The sequence below is a fragment of the Orycteropus afer genome, unplaced genomic scaffold, assembly GCF_000298275.1.
Source record: "Orycteropus afer afer isolate SDZICR_OR568_19922 unplaced genomic scaffold, OryAfe1.0 scaffold00179, whole genome shotgun sequence".
Taxonomy (NCBI): Eukaryota; Metazoa; Chordata; class Mammalia; order Tubulidentata; family Orycteropodidae; genus Orycteropus; species Orycteropus afer.
Window position 1 is genome coordinate 3,800,974 of NW_006921766.1, and position 17,529 is coordinate 3,818,502.

Here is a 17,529-nt window from a genome sequence, read left to right on the forward strand (position 1 = left end):
GAAGGGTTTGAGGGAACACACAAAATTTTTCAGAAGACCCAATAATTCACCCATTGTAATAGGCCTTTGTAAACTGAGGAAATAAAAGGAAAATTATTGAGGTTAAAAAAAATATCAGGTTGAGACTATAAAGCAAATGGAATAAAATGTTCTGGCTCTTCTTGTAATTATTTTGGCTGAGTTTGCAGAGTGCTGAGTTTCCATTATGGGCAAGTGCTCCTGTTCAGTAGTTGGCTTTGGGATGTGGGGAGGAGATAAGGTACCATAGATGAAGAGAAGGGGAGGGGCTGACAGATGGGGACAGGGTCAAGGCAGGTAAATTTGTTTAGACTGGAAACATTTTACAGCCATCTGCAAGACTGCTGGAAGCATTTGCATAATGACCCATAGCATGCAGATGCCATATTCTATTTTTCACTTCATAGATGACTCTTTAGGGGCATTGGTGGTTCAGTGGTCCCCAGGAAGGGGACCAAGCAGGGAATAAATGGGATAAAGACTCCCCTATGCTGCAAGGGGACAATGGTGGTTCAGTGGTAGGATTCTCACCTCCTATTCAGGAGATCTGGCTTTGATTCCTGGCCAATGCACCTGAAGTGAAACCACTGTGGAAGCTTGAGTGTTGCTAAGATGCTGAACAGGTTTCAGCAAAGCTTTCAGACTAAGATGAACTAGGAGGAAATGCCTGGAGATCTACTTGTGAACATCAGCCAGTGAAAACCCTGTGAATCACAACAGTCTGATCTGCAACTAGTCAGGGATGGGGCAGGTTGCCATGAGTTGAGGGCTGACTTGATGGCAGCTAACAACATCTTAAACTATCTTTAGGTGTGCACACTCTCAAAAGCTGGCAATACAAACACCAAACCACAGAAGTAGGAGGAAAACAACCTGGTTAGCTGAGCAAGGGGCTGGGGCCTGTGTCAGCTTTGTTCCAAGCCAGGTGGCCATCTCCAGAACCCATGTTCTTGTTTCTGGAAGCAGAAGGGGTGCTGTGCTAGGGGTGGGTTTCTGCACCAGCAGCCTCTCATTTCATTGCCTGTCCGGTGGGAGAACACCAAGGACACAGGAGAATTTTTGTTTGGGGCAGGACCAGTGGATGGGCAGCCTACTGTACACCTTGTTTAGGCGGACCCATGAGATCCCTCTGTGTTCTCTGGGTATTCTCCAAGCTCTCCTTGCCAAGAGACCTTCCCCAATTCCTCAAACCCTGTGCAGTTGGCTGAGTCACCTGCAACCAGGTAAGCAAGTGACAGAATAAGAAGGGGGTTGTGTGATAGGAAAGGCAGTGTGGCAGGTACTGTCATCCCCCAGGCAGCAAATGCACGGCAGAGTACTGAGACCTAGCCTCTCTGTGACCCAAGGCTATGTGCCTGGCCCCTTCTCACCTTCTGCTGGCCTGTGCCCAAAGGCAATATGTCTTTAGTACTAGGACACACCCATCTGCCCATTCACATCTGGCAGGGGACACCATACCCTTCCTCTGCTCTTGTGTTTCTTTCCTGACAACAAGGAGCTCTCTCTTGCATGCTTCTGTGGTAGGGTGGTCCTTGGTCCACCATAGCCTGGTGGGCCCATGGCCTCAGAGGCAGAAGGTATAAAATGGCTTGATTCCAATAGGCACAGCCTCCTCCAGGCCAAGACAAAGGTGCCCAGGGCAGTGGGAACCCAGGGTCTGGGTCTCAGCATGGCCTTCCCCTTTGTGGTCATTTCTTGTTCTGTTTCACAGAAGGCTCATGGGAGTGTTGGAACAAGTGACACAAAGGGGCCTGCCAGGTCCAAGAGAGTGAGAGGGGATTGTCTTAGTTTGCTAGTGCCGCCATATAGAAAAATCACAAATGGATTATTTCTAAAGAACAGAAATTCATTTTCTCATAGTTTGTTATTGTTATGTGCCATCGAGTCGGGCCCGACTCATAGCGACCCCCCCTTGGGTTTCTGAGGCAGTATCACTACGGAAGTAGATTGTCCAACCTTCCTTCCAAGGAGTGGCTGGTGGGCTTGAACCACCAGCCTTCTGGTTAGCAGTCAAGTGCTTTAGGCACTACGCTACCAGAGCTCATAGTTTAGGAGGCTGGAAGTCTGAATTTAAGCCACTGGCTCTAGCAGAAGAGCTTTTTCTTTGTCCACTCTGGGGGAAAATCTTTGTTTCAGCTCCTTTTAGTCCCTGCATTCGTTGGTTCCTTGGCGAACTCCATGTGGCATTTATCCCTCCCCCATTTTACTTTCTTACTGTGGTCCCTAATCTGCTCTTTTTGTATCTCAGGAGTGATTAAGTTTGGTGTAGAAGGCAAGGCATTTGACTGGTAACTAGAAGGTCAGAGGTTCAAACCCACCAGCTGCTCCTCGGGAAGATGATGACACAATTACTTCTATAAAGATTTACAGCCTTGGAAATCCAATAGGGGTCACTATGAGTCGGAATCCATTCAACGGCAGTGAGTTTTTTGTTATTGTTTGCTTACACTGATATGATCTCATCAACATAACAAAGAAAACCCTATTCTCTAGGGATTATATCCCCAGATTTGGGAGTTAGCATTCCAACCTGTATTTTCTGTGGATGCAATTCAATTCATAACAGGGACCAAGGGATGGGGTGACATTTCTGCAGCCTCCCCATGAGCCCAGTCTGCTTGAGGCACCTTATGTGTGTCACTTAGTATCATTTGCATAGTCTCACATGAGGTGACCACTACAAGTTCCACCATGGAGGAGACCATACTGGCATGAAGTTGTGACATAAGTGCCTCAGGTTTTCCAGCCAGTGAGACAGAGCCAGAAACAGCGAGAAGCCTGCCTCAGCACTATACTCTCGCCTCTCCATGGGATGGCCAGCCCCTCCCACACAGGGCTGTGATGTATTGGGTATGCAGTCTCTATGTCATTACTTGTCAACACTGATGACATCGGGGTGGTGTTCACACCTCCAACCACTCCTTCTCAGACCTGTGGCTGCTGCAGGTGTCTGACTGAGAGGTTTGCAACCAGAAAACTCTAAAATCAACCAACCAAACAAAAACAAACGCATTGCCATCAAGTCTGCTCTGACTCATGGTGACCGCATGTGTTACACAGGACTGCTCCACAGGGTTTTCTTGGCTGACATCTTTATGGGAGCAAACCACCAGGCCTTTCTTTTGTGGCATTCCCAGGTGAGTCTGAACCATCAACTTTAGGTTAGTAAACCAAAACTAAACCAAACTCACTGCCATCAAGTCAGAACCAACTCATAGAGACCCCTCCTTGGGTTTCCGAGGCGGTATCACTATGGAAGTAGATTACCCAATCTTCCTTCCGGGGAGTGGCTGGTGGGTTTGAATCGCCAGCCTTCTGGCTAGCAGTCAAGTGCCTTAGGCACTATGCCACCTTTGTGCCACTCTAGGACGTTTAGAGAGGCCTGTTGTTGTTGTTGTTGTTATGTGCCATTGAGTCAGACACGACTCATAGTGACCTCTCCTTGGATTTCTGAGGCGGTATCTCTACAGAACTAGATTGCCCAACCTTCCTTCCGAGGAGTGGCTGGTGGGTTTGAACTGCCAGCATTCTGGTCAGCAGTCAAGTGCCTTAGGCACTACACTACCAAAGCTCCCAGAGAGAGCTGTAGACCCAGCTAATAGAAGAAGAATGTGGGAGGCACACAGCTCCGTGGCTTCTCAGTGCCCTGAGGCTAAAAGCAGAGGAAACGGCTGGAGGCAAAATTCAGAGAGCCCATGTTTCCATAAGAGTTCTTATTTGGACAGACTGTCTAGCAGCCAGGTATGTAAGAGTGATCTGCTTGTTGAAAAAGAAATAAAATCACAGTGGGGATGGGAAATTGGATAATAGATATAGGTGACTGTTATACATCATAATTAATGTAATCAATGTCAATGAATTATACATGTAAAAATGTTGCATTGGCACATGTTAGGTTCTATGTATTTTTGCCACATACACACACAAATCAGCAACACTCTTGCTTATCTTCACAGCCCAGCTCTGGCCTAGGCAGAGGCGTGGGAGCCATCCCAAGCCCCCAGCGATCAGAGTGGAAAAAGGGTTGGAAGTCAAACTGCTCCTGCTCCTCCTTTCCATCACACTACCCCCAGTGTTTTCCATTTTTACACTGGAAACCCCGAAAGGGTGTGGGATGATTCCCTTTTCCAACTTCCCTTGGTTGGAATTAATTTATATTATCATTTCAGTATTTGTTTGAGGATCTTAAGTTATAAACATGTAACAAGCAGATAAAGGGATGATATTGGAACTGGTGAGGATGGCAGAGGAGAGCTGCCATCCCCATGGCAATGAAGGGGAGGGAACAGCAGTGCCCAAGCCGAGAGAACCTGAGATGGGTCAGCCTGCCTGTGGTATAAATGAAAAACACCAAACGCATTGCCAGTGAGTTAATTCTGACTCATGGCAACCCCCTGTGTTACAGAGTAGAACTGTTCCATAGGGTTTTCTTGACTGTAATCTTTACAGAAGCAGATCGCCAGGCAGTGTGGCACCACTGGGTGGGTTTGAACCACCAACCTTTCTGTTAGTAGCTCAGCATAAACCATTTGTATCATCTGTATAAACCAAAGGAGCTCTGGTGGTACAGTGGTTAAGGTGTTCTGCTGCTAACCAGAAGGTCAGCGATTCGAACCCACCAGTCACTCCACAGGAGAGAGATGAGGCAGTCTGCTTCGGTAAAGATTTAGAGCTTTGGAAACCCTATGCGGCAGTTCTACTCTGTCCAACAGGGTCACTATAAAGTTAGAACTCACTCAATGACAGTGGGTATAACCCATTGCCACTGAGTCAACCGCAACACATATTGACCCTACAGGACAAACTAGAATTGCCCCATGGGGTTTCCAAGGCTATAAATCTTAACAGAAGCTGACTGCCTCATCTTTCTCCCATGGAGTGGCTGGTGGATTCACACCACCAACCTTTTGGTTAGCAGCCAAATGCCTTAACCACTGCACCACCAGAGCTCCTCACCCCTTGTATAGCCCCATATAAATGAGCAAACTCCATCCAGCCTCCAGGAAGAGGGTGCTATGAGTGTGAGGACAAGCAAATGCACACATTTTAAACTCAAAACCAATTTTCATTTCTGCTCTGCTGGGTGTCAGGAAGAGACATTCTAGGAGAGATGAAGGAGCCATGAGCCAGGGTGGTGAACAGCTGGACAAGGCACAGGTGGACTCTTCAAAAATAGAAAATGGGATTCACCTTAAGGAGAGGAGCCAGCTGGAAACACCTGCTCATGTTTGTGGCAAAGGCTGTAATTAATTAAGGCAGAGGATCCGGAAGTCTCTCGGAGGACACAGGGTCTGAGCCAGGCAGGGAGAACCAGGAAGAAATGGGCAGTACACAAAGAGGTTTCCAAGCTGAGGGCTCCAGGGCAGGTGGGAGGGCCTGAGCCAGAAGGAAAATCACAATGGGGGAGGGGGGCAGGAGGGACAACAACAGAGGTCAGGGACCGGGCAGGCCTGAAGGCTAAATGCCAGCTTCAGAGGAAATGCCATATGGTCAATTCCACAGGGATGACCTTGCTCACAGTTAGAACAGGACCAGGCCTGGCCAGAGGCTATGGCTCTGTGAGTAGACATGAGCAGACCTCTGGCCAGCAGCTGATTACTAAGGTGCGGCTTGAGCCAGAAGGGGCAGTCATAGGTCTGGCAAACCACAGGCACAAGAAGCAAGCAGTCTTTGTCACAGTTTAGCAACTTTCCAATGCACCTGCCCTTCTCCTCTTTGGTTTTTCTGTTTCCTTGTTTTGGAGTTGAAACAGCTTAAAAATCCATTGCCGTCGAGTCAGATCCAACTCATAGCAACCCCTCCTTGGGCTTTCGAGGCAGTATCACTACGGAAGTAGATTGCCCAACCTTCCTTCCGAGGAGTGGCTGGTGGGTTTGAACCCCCAGCCTTCTGGTTAGCAGTCAAATGCCTTAGGCACTGAAATAGCTTAGAAAACCTCAAGACCGAAAAAATCAAGCCATTTGCTGTCAAGTTGACTCTGACTCACAGTGACCCCGTGTGTGTGTCAGAGTAGAAGTATATTCTGCAGGGTTTTCAATGGATGATTTTTCTGGAAGTAGATTGCCAGGCCTTTCTTCTGAGGTGCCTCTGGGTGACTTGAACTTCTAACCTTTTGGTTAGCAGCTGAAAGAGGTAATTGTTTGCATCATCCAGAGACTCAAGAAAACCTCAAGTGGCTGTTTATTTATTAAGACTTAGTTTCAGCCAAAGAGCAAGCTGGAATAAAGACATCGTACACACAGGGCTGAGGGTGGCCCTGGCAGAGTGAGATGACAAGGGTCCTTGTCCCAAGGGTGCTGCTGGGAGGCACCAATGAGACTTTCCCTCTCGGTATCTTAAGCTCCCTGGTGTTCAGTGCTGCCTGGATGTGGCTCTAACCAAACCCAAAATGAGGGCTTGGCTGAGGTTCCGGAAGGCCTTACTCTGGGTTCATTAGGAAGGTCAGCAAAGCCAAGTCTGATGTACCACCTGGCAGGAGCCCTCCAAACCCCTGATGCCAACTGGATCCTGGCCATCCTTATCATCCTTTGGGTGTTACAGCTCAGCATACCTTTCTCTGAGCAGGTGCTGAGACCAGGGGCTCCCCGGGCCAGGGAAAAACCCATTTGGGCAAAGGTAAGGGGTGTCCAGCTTCTAGAACAGGGTCTTACTGGAGCACACATTCCCAACTCTCTGGGTCTGGGGACCCCTGGTCCCACTTCCTCTGCTTCCTTCTTCCAAAGTCCACCTGAGGAGTTGGATGCAAGGAAGGTGGAAAGTTTCACCTGGTGCAAGGGGTGAGGAGGAAAGAGGGGACGCCAAGCCTTGATCTTCACACCCCGGCAAGCAGAGGAGCAGCTGATGGGGCAGAGGAGTACAGAGAGCTGCTTACTGGGGAAAGCTGTTCCCCTGACCACTCAGAAGTTCCTAACCTAGAACATTCCATTTGCTACCCAGTCTGCATAAAGGGCTTCTTTTCTACAAAGCTGGTCTTCATGGAGGAAGGGAAACTTATTCACCAGACCTCACATGGATATGCCTTGGCTCTCTTCTGAAACCCCAGGCTGTCCCTTTCCACCCCCCTCAACACAGTGAGCACTGAAACAATGGCCAGTGAGAGCTATTCCTGCCCCCTGGGACTGAGGCAGCATTTGGCTTAGGTCACAGGGGCCAGTCTCAAAGTGGTCACTACTCATTGGGTACTGAGAGTCCTGAGTGTCACCCTCATACTGGGTCCTAGACCTCAACCCATAGTCAGTGTTCAACAGACACTTTTTGGATAACTGACTATGTGGTTCACCTTATTCTGCTTAATTCTTGCAACAAGTTGAATCCCCATTCACAGTTGCAAAAGCAGTGGCACAAAGAGGTTAAGCCCCCAACCCCAGGGCACAGTGAGGACAAGTGGAGGGGCTGGGAGTCAGACCTCAGTCTGCCGGGCCCCAGGGAACATGCCTCCAGCACCTGGAGCCCTGTGCAAACTCAGGAAAATGGGCCACGTAAGCCCTCCGAGGGCCTTCTGCACAAGCTCCAGGAAAAGCCCCAGAATGGGAAACTGGTACATCAGGGTCATGTGTGGATTCCTCAAACTCCTGCTGCTGCTCCACACTTTGCAACCTGGGCAGGTAGTATGATCATGTGTGAGCCTGGAGTTTTCTTCTTTTAGAAAAAGTATTGAATTCATTGCCTAGGAAGCTGAGGTGGTTTCTCAAAGTTCCCTGAAATTCTCATCATCAGCCAGTCAGTCCCCAGACAAGGGAAATGCAGGCACTTCCAGCCAGCCTCCCTGTTGCCAATTTTAGACCTTCCCTCCAAGCTATGCATCTGCAGAGGTCACTGTTTTGAATGTTCTCTTCTCCTTCCCATCTTTCCACTCTCTGGGGGAAGCATGAGATGACCAGCAGGTGGGTGACTGACAGTCAAGGAACAGATAGTGCAAGGGTTGTCAACTCCCCTGTACCAGGTGGCATGACAACACAGGTGGCAGAAAGCTACACTGCCTTCTCCTTGTAAAGTACCCTGGGTGGTGTAAATGGCTTACAATCAACTATTAACTTAAAGATTGGTGATTCGAACCCAGCTGGCAGCCCCACAGAAGAAAGGCCTGGTGATTGGTTTCCGCAAAGACTGCAGTCAAGAAAATCCCATGGAGGGAGGTACAGACAACAAGGATGAACCTTTTTGCACATACAATACTGGGTTGTCAGTGAAGATAAACATGAACACATGGGTGGATGGATGTATGGACAGGCTGAACTACTGGGTGTCTGTCTGTGCAGGGGGGAGTGTGCCCAAGAACATGTATAGGGTTGGCAGATAATGTTCCTACAAGTGTATTGGTATGTTCTATAAGAATTCCCAGGTACATAGTAGAGCTGACAAGTGGCAAGGTTGTAGTCTCTTGGCCACAGCCAGCTACCCAGAGGGAGTGAGTAATTACACCTGTGGGCTCAGGACCATGGTCACAGGGGACATCAAGCCCAATTGGCATAACATACTACACAAAACATCGTTCCACGTCCTACTTTGGCAAGTAGTGACTGGGATCTTAAAAGCTTGCAAGTGGTCATCTAGATGCAACAATGGGTCTCTTCTTGTCCAGAACAAAGAATGAAGAAAACTAAAGATGCATGGAAACAATTAGTCCAAGCAACTGGTACACCATGCGATCCTCAGCCTATATGATTGAGACCAGAAGAACTAGATGGTGCCCAGCTACTACTGTCAACCACTCGGAGGGGGATCTATGTAGGAGATCCTGGATAGAGTGGGAGAACAATGTGGAATAAAACTCAAAATCATAATTTAAAAAAAAGAAAAGAGAGACCAGATTTGCTGGTCTCATAGAGGCTGATGGAATCCCTGAGACTATGGCCCGTAGCTGCCCTTCAGGTCTGGAATTGAACCCACTCCTGTGACTACCAGCCGAACAAAAGACAGGCATATGAGCTGAACATTTACATTAGGTAGATACACTCCTTGGACAGATCAATCATGGGAGAATAGAGTGGCTGTGTATGCACAAGGAGACAGTTTTGGGGGCAGGACTGCACGGAGGGATGGACACAGGGAAGAGTTAACTACAGGGAGGAAGTGGGAGGAGAGCTGTTGCATTGTGGGAAACTGCTGTCAGTGTCATGAGACAAAGTGTATGTGAGCTGCTATCTGTAAACTTTCATCCAAATCACAATTTAAAAAAAAAGAAAAGAAAAGAAAATCCCACAGAGCACAGTTCTACTCTGACACACACGAGGTTGCATGAGTTGGAATCAGCTCGATGGCAACTGGTTTATGAGGTATCTCCTTGGAAAGCAATGTGGGTTTGTTTCCATGACCTTCAATGGGAAGACGATGGGATGGATAAACGGGACGGAGGAGATGTCTGCATGCTGGCAACTGGCCTCAGAAACAACCCTGAGCCTGGGTAAGAGAAGATACAGTGATGACAGCAGTTTGATGAAAGTTTCTCAGCTGAGAAATAAGGAAGTCCATAGTGCTGCCAGTGTGGAGGCTATGAGAGAGTGAGGGGGATCCTTTTCTAGCATGTGCTGAAAACCTCAAATGGCCCAACTCTTAACCAGGACTAACTATTGGGCTCTACTGGCCCCAACAGTATCGAGAGCAGAGGGCAGAGGGCAAGGGCAAGGGCAAGAACAAGCAGGAGACGTTATAGAGAGGGCAGAGGTGTAAAGACTATGGTTTGCCTCCTCCCTTCTTTGTATCAGTTAAAGGGTGTTTATGGAATACTATGCTCCCATATTAAGATCTCCTTGACTTCTCCCCATAGTCTATAAAATTGATATTAGGACTCCTGTTAATATCATGGAAATCTATAAACTGCTGGTTTAGAAACACCAAGGAACTTGCTCAAGATGTCGGAGCTGTAATTCCACATCAGACTCACCCTTCCCCAGGCCATGGCCTTCCCTCCCATGTGCAGGTGCTCACCCTCTCCCAGGACTAGCCTGCAGAGCTGCCTTCTAGGAGGCTGGCCCAACTTGGCCTGTCCACTGTGAAAACCGCCTGCCTGAAGTGACGACTGACAGCAGACCCAGCCCTTGCTTCCATCCTCTCGCACCCAACTCTCTTACTTCACACCCACTGCCACATGAGTGTCCCTGGGAGATCTCTGGGAATTGCTTGGGAAGGGGCTGGCTTTTGTCTCACCTAGTGACAAAGTCTTATCTTACCTCTTTTTTTAAAAAATAATGATAATAAAAGAGATAGTCTGATCAATTCTCAACTGGCGGGGTAGGAGAAGTGGGGTGTATATGTACATAAATGCATCCATGTGTGTCTGTCACTGAGTGTGTGTGTGTGTGTGTGTGTGTCTGTATGAATGAGTGTGTGTCTCTATGTGCATGTGCAAGAATATATTCACCGAGACCCCCTCTCCTTCCTTCTTTTGTGGGAGAGTGGGGTTTGAGTTTCCTGGCAGCCCAGTTGCCTGGTCTTGGAAGTCAGGGAACCTGGTCTAGTTCTGTGTCTGTCACTAACTCACCAATGCTGACGAAATGAGAAGGGTACACCACGTGACTCTGAGGGTATGCCCAGCTCCAAGTTAACTGATTCTATTAAAGCTGACTATAGGTGGCATAGTGCCTAAGGCATATGACTGCTAACCAGAGGGCTGGCAGTTCAAACCCACCAGCCACTCCTCAGAAAGAAGGTTGGGCAATCTACTTCTGTAGTGATACCACCTCTCAGAAACCCAAGCAGGGGTAGCTATGAGTCGGATCCACTCAATGCCAGTGAGTTTGGTTTTTGGTTGGTTTATAGGAGGGTAAGGAGCCCCTGGGTGGTGCCATTGGTTAACACACTCCAGCCAGCTGTTAACACAAAGGCCTGCCAATCAACTTTCAAATGAAATCAGCGGCTCAAAACCCTATGGAGCACAGCTCTACTCTGACACACGTGGGGTCGCCATGGATAGGTACAGACTCCACAGCAACCTGTATTGGCTACGAGAGCCAGGCGGGGGAAAAGAAGGTCTGAACTTTTTGTTTCATGAAATCAAATTTGGGCAAGAAGTTAGGAGTGGTTGGTGGCTTAAATTTCTCAGCCAACAGGGCCTGTATGCACCTCTTGGACCCAAGGACCCCAATCGGCTGGTGCCCCACTCTGAGGCTAGCTGGGACATCCGTCCTGTTTTCCTCCTTCCCTTGGGGCATTTTCTTGGGCAGCAGAGGTGAGATACAGCAGTTGTAGGACGTCCCTGAAAAGTCCACCTCCATTTGAGAGCAATGTCCTCACCAGGGCTTCTCCCCAGGGGCTTTGTTGTTGTTATGTGCCATCGAGTCAGACCGACTCATAGCGACCCCTCCTTGGGTTTCCGAGGCAGTATCACTACGGAAGTAGATTGCCCAACCTTCCTTCCGAGGAGTGGCTGGTGGGTTTGAACCGCCAGCCTTCTGGTTAGCAGTCAAGTGTCTTAGGGACTAAGCTACCAGAGCTCCTCCCAAGGGCTTTAGTGGGAGCAACTCTCCCAGACCAGCTGTCTTGTTGCCCCTCCCCCAGTCAGAAGCCAGGTTCCCGGACGCTCTGGACAAGGAAAGAGGCTTGAACGGGAGGGACCACAGACAAAGGCGTCTGCCCTGGACCCCTCTTCTTGGGACGCAAGTTGGTTAGGGACACAGGACTTCATACTTCCAAAGAGTAGGGCAAATAAACCGTAGAACTGGACTAGCTACTACACCAGCTTCCGGGGAGGAGAGCAGGCAGGAGACAGACCCGCAGGGAAAGGTCAGAGCTGACCCCCTGCGAAGCCAGGACGCGGTAGGGCGGGGACAAGCTCCGTACTGGGTCACCCTCACCCCGCAACACCTGCTTTCGCTAGATGCACAGGAAGCAGCGGCCGGGTCCCCCTAGGCTGCCGGTACACACAGGATTGTCCTGCAGACACCCCCCCTCCCCAGCTCTAGGGGGAGGGTCCGCTCTCGGGGTCCTTTCACCGGAAATTAAAGGCTTTACGTGACAGCCGTGAATCAAAAAGAAAGCTCTGCCCACGAAATGGTAAAAGAAAAAAAAAATGCCCTCCTCTTGCATGTCGCACCTTTTCACTGGGAGCCAGCCCTGTGGGCATCCAAGCATGGGGACACCTGCCCCGCGGTTCTCCCGGGTCGAAGTTGTCCGCGCGCAGCGCGCGGAGCAGGAGGCCGCTGCCCGGGACCTACAGACGCGCGGACGGACTCACCGACAGGCGGCTTCTCCCTTCCGCGCCTCCCCCGCCCCGCGCGGCGTCCTGGTTTGCTCGCCCCGCGTCCGCACCGTCCCCTTGGCGCGACCATCCCGGACAGGGGACTGACGGGGGGCGCCGCAGGCTGGGCACAGCGAGGGGCGCCCACCCAGCAAAGGGGCAAGCTGAGCGACGGGGGTGGGGCAAGGGGACGGGGCTACCTTCTGGATGCGGCCATCGATGTCCAAGTAGATGGCCTTGGGCCGGTAGCTAGAGGAGGAGCCGGAACCCATCGTGCACTGACCGCTGCACTTAGACTTTTCACGTACTTTCTCACCGCCAGCCGCCGGTCGGGAGGGGGGAGGGGAGAAGGAGGCGCAGGCGGGGGCAGGACGCGGCGACCAGCCAACCGGAGCGGGCTGCCACCGCCGCGCGCCCGAGCGCACCGCTGCTACCGCCGCGCGCCGCCTACTCCTCCGGCCGCCGGGTTCTGGCGCCCCCGCCGCCGCATCCCCTCCCTCTTCTCCCTCGCCCCTCCTGCTCGCCCTCCTCCTCTCCCCTTCGTTCTCGCACCCGTCTCTCCCGCCCTTTCTCCTCCTCCCTCTCTCCTCTTTCCTCTCTTATCTCCCTTTTCTCTTCCCTACTGTCACCCTCCCTCCGCCCAGTAACATTTGGGCACAAGGGCCTTTGACTCCCTTTGACTCCAGATGCCTTGGGGGCAGTAACAAGTCGTTGGCCTGCTTCCCACTTGCCCTCTACACGGATTCTTAAAGCGATTCCCTTTGGTCACCTCCCCACCTTTGGTCAGTCATTTATCCACAAGCACAGGGCTGAGAACGGGGCCCTTGAGCAGCCGCTGTGGTTGTTGCCCCAAACTAAGCCCGGTTAACAATAGGGAAATTTCGCTGGGTTCCGTTTCTCCCTTCTGTGGTTGTCATCCTCACTTAATTCGAAAAGGAAATGGAAAAGTTCCTTCTCCTTCCCCATACCCCCCCCCCCCCCCAAGCTTTCTGTGCATTCCAGGGAGTGACAGCCAGCTGCACTGGGAGCTGAAATGGCAGTTTTATGTCTGTCTTTAACGTAGCCCAGCCACAAAGTAGCTAGCTGCTGGTTTCATTTCTGCACTGTCTGCCCTTCCTCTCCCTCCCCCTTTGTGAACTGCTGCAAGCAGTGTGAGAAAGGCAGGAGCAGAAAGAAGTGCCTTTAGACAGCTACCGACCGTCTCCAGATCATAGTAGGAGCTGCCTTTGTGGTGCCTCGTGCTTGGTGGGAACAAGTTGGGGGGACTAGTAAATAAGTGTGGGGCTCTTAGTGCCTGCTGCTTTGGCAGTGGAGGTTGAACCAGTGGGGAGAAGGTTTTGATTACCTAGTTCTAAATATCTAGTTTTAAATGCACTCCAACGACCACTTTCCATCTGTTGGCTGTATGCGTTTTGCTTACCGAGAGGACCTAGTGCACTGGGACTCCTCCCTAACCCAGGACGCCTCCCCTGTGGCACATGGAGGCTGACCCCATTGCCAATGGTACAGCTCTTCCCTTCCCTAACCTTGCCGGCTGCCCCCTGGTGGACAATCACTGCCCTTGCAGATTCTTCCCCTGGAGCCTTGGTGAGGGCTAGAGCCCTGGAGAAGGAGAACTTCAGGTGCAGGTGTCTATTTCTCCCTGTCCATGGGGGTGAGTCATCTTAGGTGTCTTCAGCCTTTGGACAGCCCCATGCCACTTTTTGTCTCCCATGCTGGATCCAACACATGGAGTTGAGTTCGACTCAACACACGGAGTGGAAAGTGCCCTCCAAAAATGCTGATGGTAGTTTGGCCACCCTGGCCCACACCACCACAGTCCATAGGTGGTGTAAACGGTTAAACACTTGGCTAGTAACCAAAAGTTGGCGGTTTGAGTCCATCCAGAAGCACCTTGGAAGATAGATCTGGTGATCTGCTTCCAAAGATCACAGTCATGAAAACCCTATGGGGGCACAGTTCTACTCTGACTCATATGGGGTCACCATGAGTCAGAATGGACTCCATGGCAACTGGTTTAGTTGGGCCCATGCCTCCAACCAGGGGAAGGTACCAGGCCATAGCTTGAGCTCCACGGATTCTTCTTTACAAGTGATGGGGATGCAAAGGGAGCTGCTTAGAGGGCTTTGGAGGTAGAGGTGAACCAAATTAGGAGATTACAGTTGGCCAACTGCCTCACAATTGTGTTAATGTGGCCCCAGAAAATTCAACCAATCACTATTATTATATTTATTTTGTTGTCAAATGCTCTGGGGCTCTTGGGCTAGTCCAGTGATTGTGCTGCTGGCATGGTGTCCTCACTGCCTGGAAGATGATGGCTCATCAGGTCAATGCCTACTAATTTTCTATGGTTTTTGTCATCTTGCCTACCCTACTCAAATAATTTCCTCCTAAACCAAAATAAATAAATAAATAAAAAACATTGCAACAGAGTCAATTCCAACTCATAGTGACTCTATAGAACAAAGTAGAACTGCCCCACAAGGTTTCCAAAGCTGTAATCTTCATGGAAGCAGACTGCCACATCTTTCTCCCATGTAGCAACTGGTGACTTTGAACCACTGATTTCTTAGTTAGCAGCTAAATACTTAACCACTGCACCATCCAAGTTCCCACTTCCAGCTACATCCCCAGAAAGATGAAGGTGCAAACATGAGGTGTGTCTCTACCTGGTGACTTAGCAGATTTGTGACCCTATGTGCACCCCATACCCTGACTGATGTCATGATTCTTTGAAATTGGTATTGAGAAAAAGGCATTGGCCAGATCAATAGCTGTATACCAAGGACCAGGAGATGTACTAATTTGCTCAAGCAATGAAACCACATCAAGAACAGCAGCTGCAATTGGAGTCACCACCTGATTAAGTTTACAGTAATCTACTGTCATTCTCCAAGATCCTTCTGTTTTTTGCACAAGCCAAATAGGTGAATTAAATGGGGGATGTTCTGGTTACCTAGAGCCACTCTGATAAGAATATACCACAAATGGGATAGCTTTAACAAACAGGAGTTTATTCTTTTAGTTTGGAGGCTTTAAGTCTGAGTTCAAAGTGCCGGGCTCTAGGGGCTGGGTGACAGCCCCTCAGCCTTGGGCTTCAGCTCCGCCTCTTGCTCCCAGCTCACTGAAGCTAGAGGCATCTCTCCACTCAGGCAGCTGCTGACTGCTGAGGCTGAGAAATCCAAGGTCGACAAGTGAAAAGACACAGTCTGGATATTACCAAACCACACAGCAGGCCATTAATTCAAATCCATTGAAAGTCCCAAGGTCAGCAGAGCATGGCAGGCTACATGCAGGGTTCAAGTGTGCCATAAGCTAGAGACTGTTCCCCAAGGCTTCTCTTTATATGCAGGAAGCAGATCACATCCTAAGGCAGCTACTCAGCTGCTTGTGGTAGATCCCATCATGGAGTTGATCACCAGTCTCATCATGGGGAATACTATACATCCAGCTGCCTAGCCACTCAACCAGGCCCAGCCAAGTTGACACACTAACTTAATTACCACATATATTATTAGTAAATTTGGTAAAACTCAAGCTCAGAATTGACTGATTTCAAGAACAGATGAAACAGCTCTAATTACTCCAAGTAGCTCCTCTTCTATGACTTAAAAAAAAAAAAAAAAAGAAGCAGCAGCAGCAGCAGTAACCATAAACCTTTTCCTTTCTTTTTCCCATTCTTCTATCCCTCCAGCCCCTCGTAACCACTAATCTACTTTGGTCTGTATGCATTTACCTATTCTAGATAGTTCGATACCAGTTGCTAGAAAAGGGTATCATGTTTGGTAAAGCAGAGAGCTAGCAAGAACAAAGGAAACCCTCAATGAGATGGATTGACATAGTAACTGCAACAAAGAGCTCAAACATACCAACAATCATGAAGATGGCTCCAAACAAAAAACCAAATGCACTGCCATTGAGATGGATCAGACTCATAGTGACCCCTCCTTGGGTTTCTGAGGCAGTATCTCTACAGAAGTAGATTGCCCAACTTTCCTTCCAAGGAGTGTCTGGTGGGTTTGAACTGCCAGCCTTCTGGTTAGCAGTCAAATGCCTTAGGCACTATGCTACCAGAGCTCCCTGGTTCTGGTGGCTCAGGACTGGGCAATGTTTCCTTCTAGTCTATATAAGGTCATCGTGAGTTGGACGGATTCAATGGCAACTAACAGCAACAGCAACAAATATTTGATATAAAAGGGATCATACAGTATTTGTTCTATTGTGTCTGGCTTCTTTTGCTCAACATAATGTTTTCAAGGTTTATCCGTGTTGTAGCATGTATCAGAACTGTATTTCTCTTTATGGCTGAGTAATATTCCATTGTATGTATCTACACATTTTGTTCATCTATTCATTCATGAATGGACACAGGGTTGTTTCCACCCTTTGGCTGTTGTGAATAACCTGCTCATTTCTTATATTGACATTCTTTCTCCTTTCTGCTCTCCTTACCTTTCTATAATCTAGTTCTGATTGAATTTATGCTCCTTCCTCAAGGATGCCCTCTTTGGGGAAGGTTTTGGAGCCAGCCTCACTTTGTACTCTAAATCCTTCTCCTTTGCACCCACCACATCAGCCCATGGGACTCTCTGGCATCCTTAACCTGCACATATCGTTCCTGACCTGCCCAGCAAGTGTGTAGCCAACGTTAGTTGGAATCAAGACAAAAATAAGAGTAACACCCCTGTCTCTGCTGGCTGGGCTGGGTACTAGATGAGGAGCCCTGGATCAGGGGCCTAGGGTGGAGTCATAGAGACCTGTGGGACTTTGGAGAACTTGTAGACTAAGTTATCATAATAACAGAGGACTTTCAAGCTGGACCTCAGAGCATGAGATCCTGTCCTGCATTTCCCAGGGAGGAAAGAGAGGAAAAGCAGGTCCTGGGGGTGCAAAGCTACTGCTCTGGAAGAGCCAGAGCAGGATCCAGCCTCCATCTCCCACCTCTACATGGGTTGCAGTTCTTTCTGATACCTTCTAGCTGGCACATGGGCTCATTCCTGTATGTAAAACTCATTCTGTACTTACATCAAAGGGGACATTCAAATATGGCATCAGAACTGAATGGAAGATTCTAGAGGCTGAGCCATGAAGAAGGGCTGACACTTCAACATGGAATGCTGGCTGCTGGTTCTGGGGCCTACACCAGCTCACCATCTGCAGCAGGGAATAAGTAAGTACCAGTGAGGAGGAAGAGAGGAGTCTGCACTTGTCTTCACACAGGGTTCCTTCAATGAGCTGAGATTGTGAAAGAGTTAAAGTGCTCCAGACAAGTCTAGAAGTGTGTCCAAAGGTTCAGGGCCAGACCCAGGCAGACCATCTTTTTTTTTTTTTTTTTT

General features: G+C 49.4%; 1 protein-coding gene across 1 annotated transcript in view; it reads right to left on the reverse strand.

Annotated features, from left to right (window-relative positions):
- PDE9A (phosphodiesterase 9A) overlaps positions 1 to 12,465 on the reverse strand; it is a 191,687-nt gene extending 179,222 nt beyond the window's left edge. The window contains exon 1 of the mRNA XM_007947308.2: positions 12,394 to 12,465. Within this exon, the coding sequence (XP_007945499.2) occupies positions 12,394 to 12,465 (72 nt within the window). The remainder of the gene's footprint in view (positions 1 to 12,393) is intronic.
- Between the last annotated feature and the right edge of the window lie 5,064 nt (positions 12,466 to 17,529).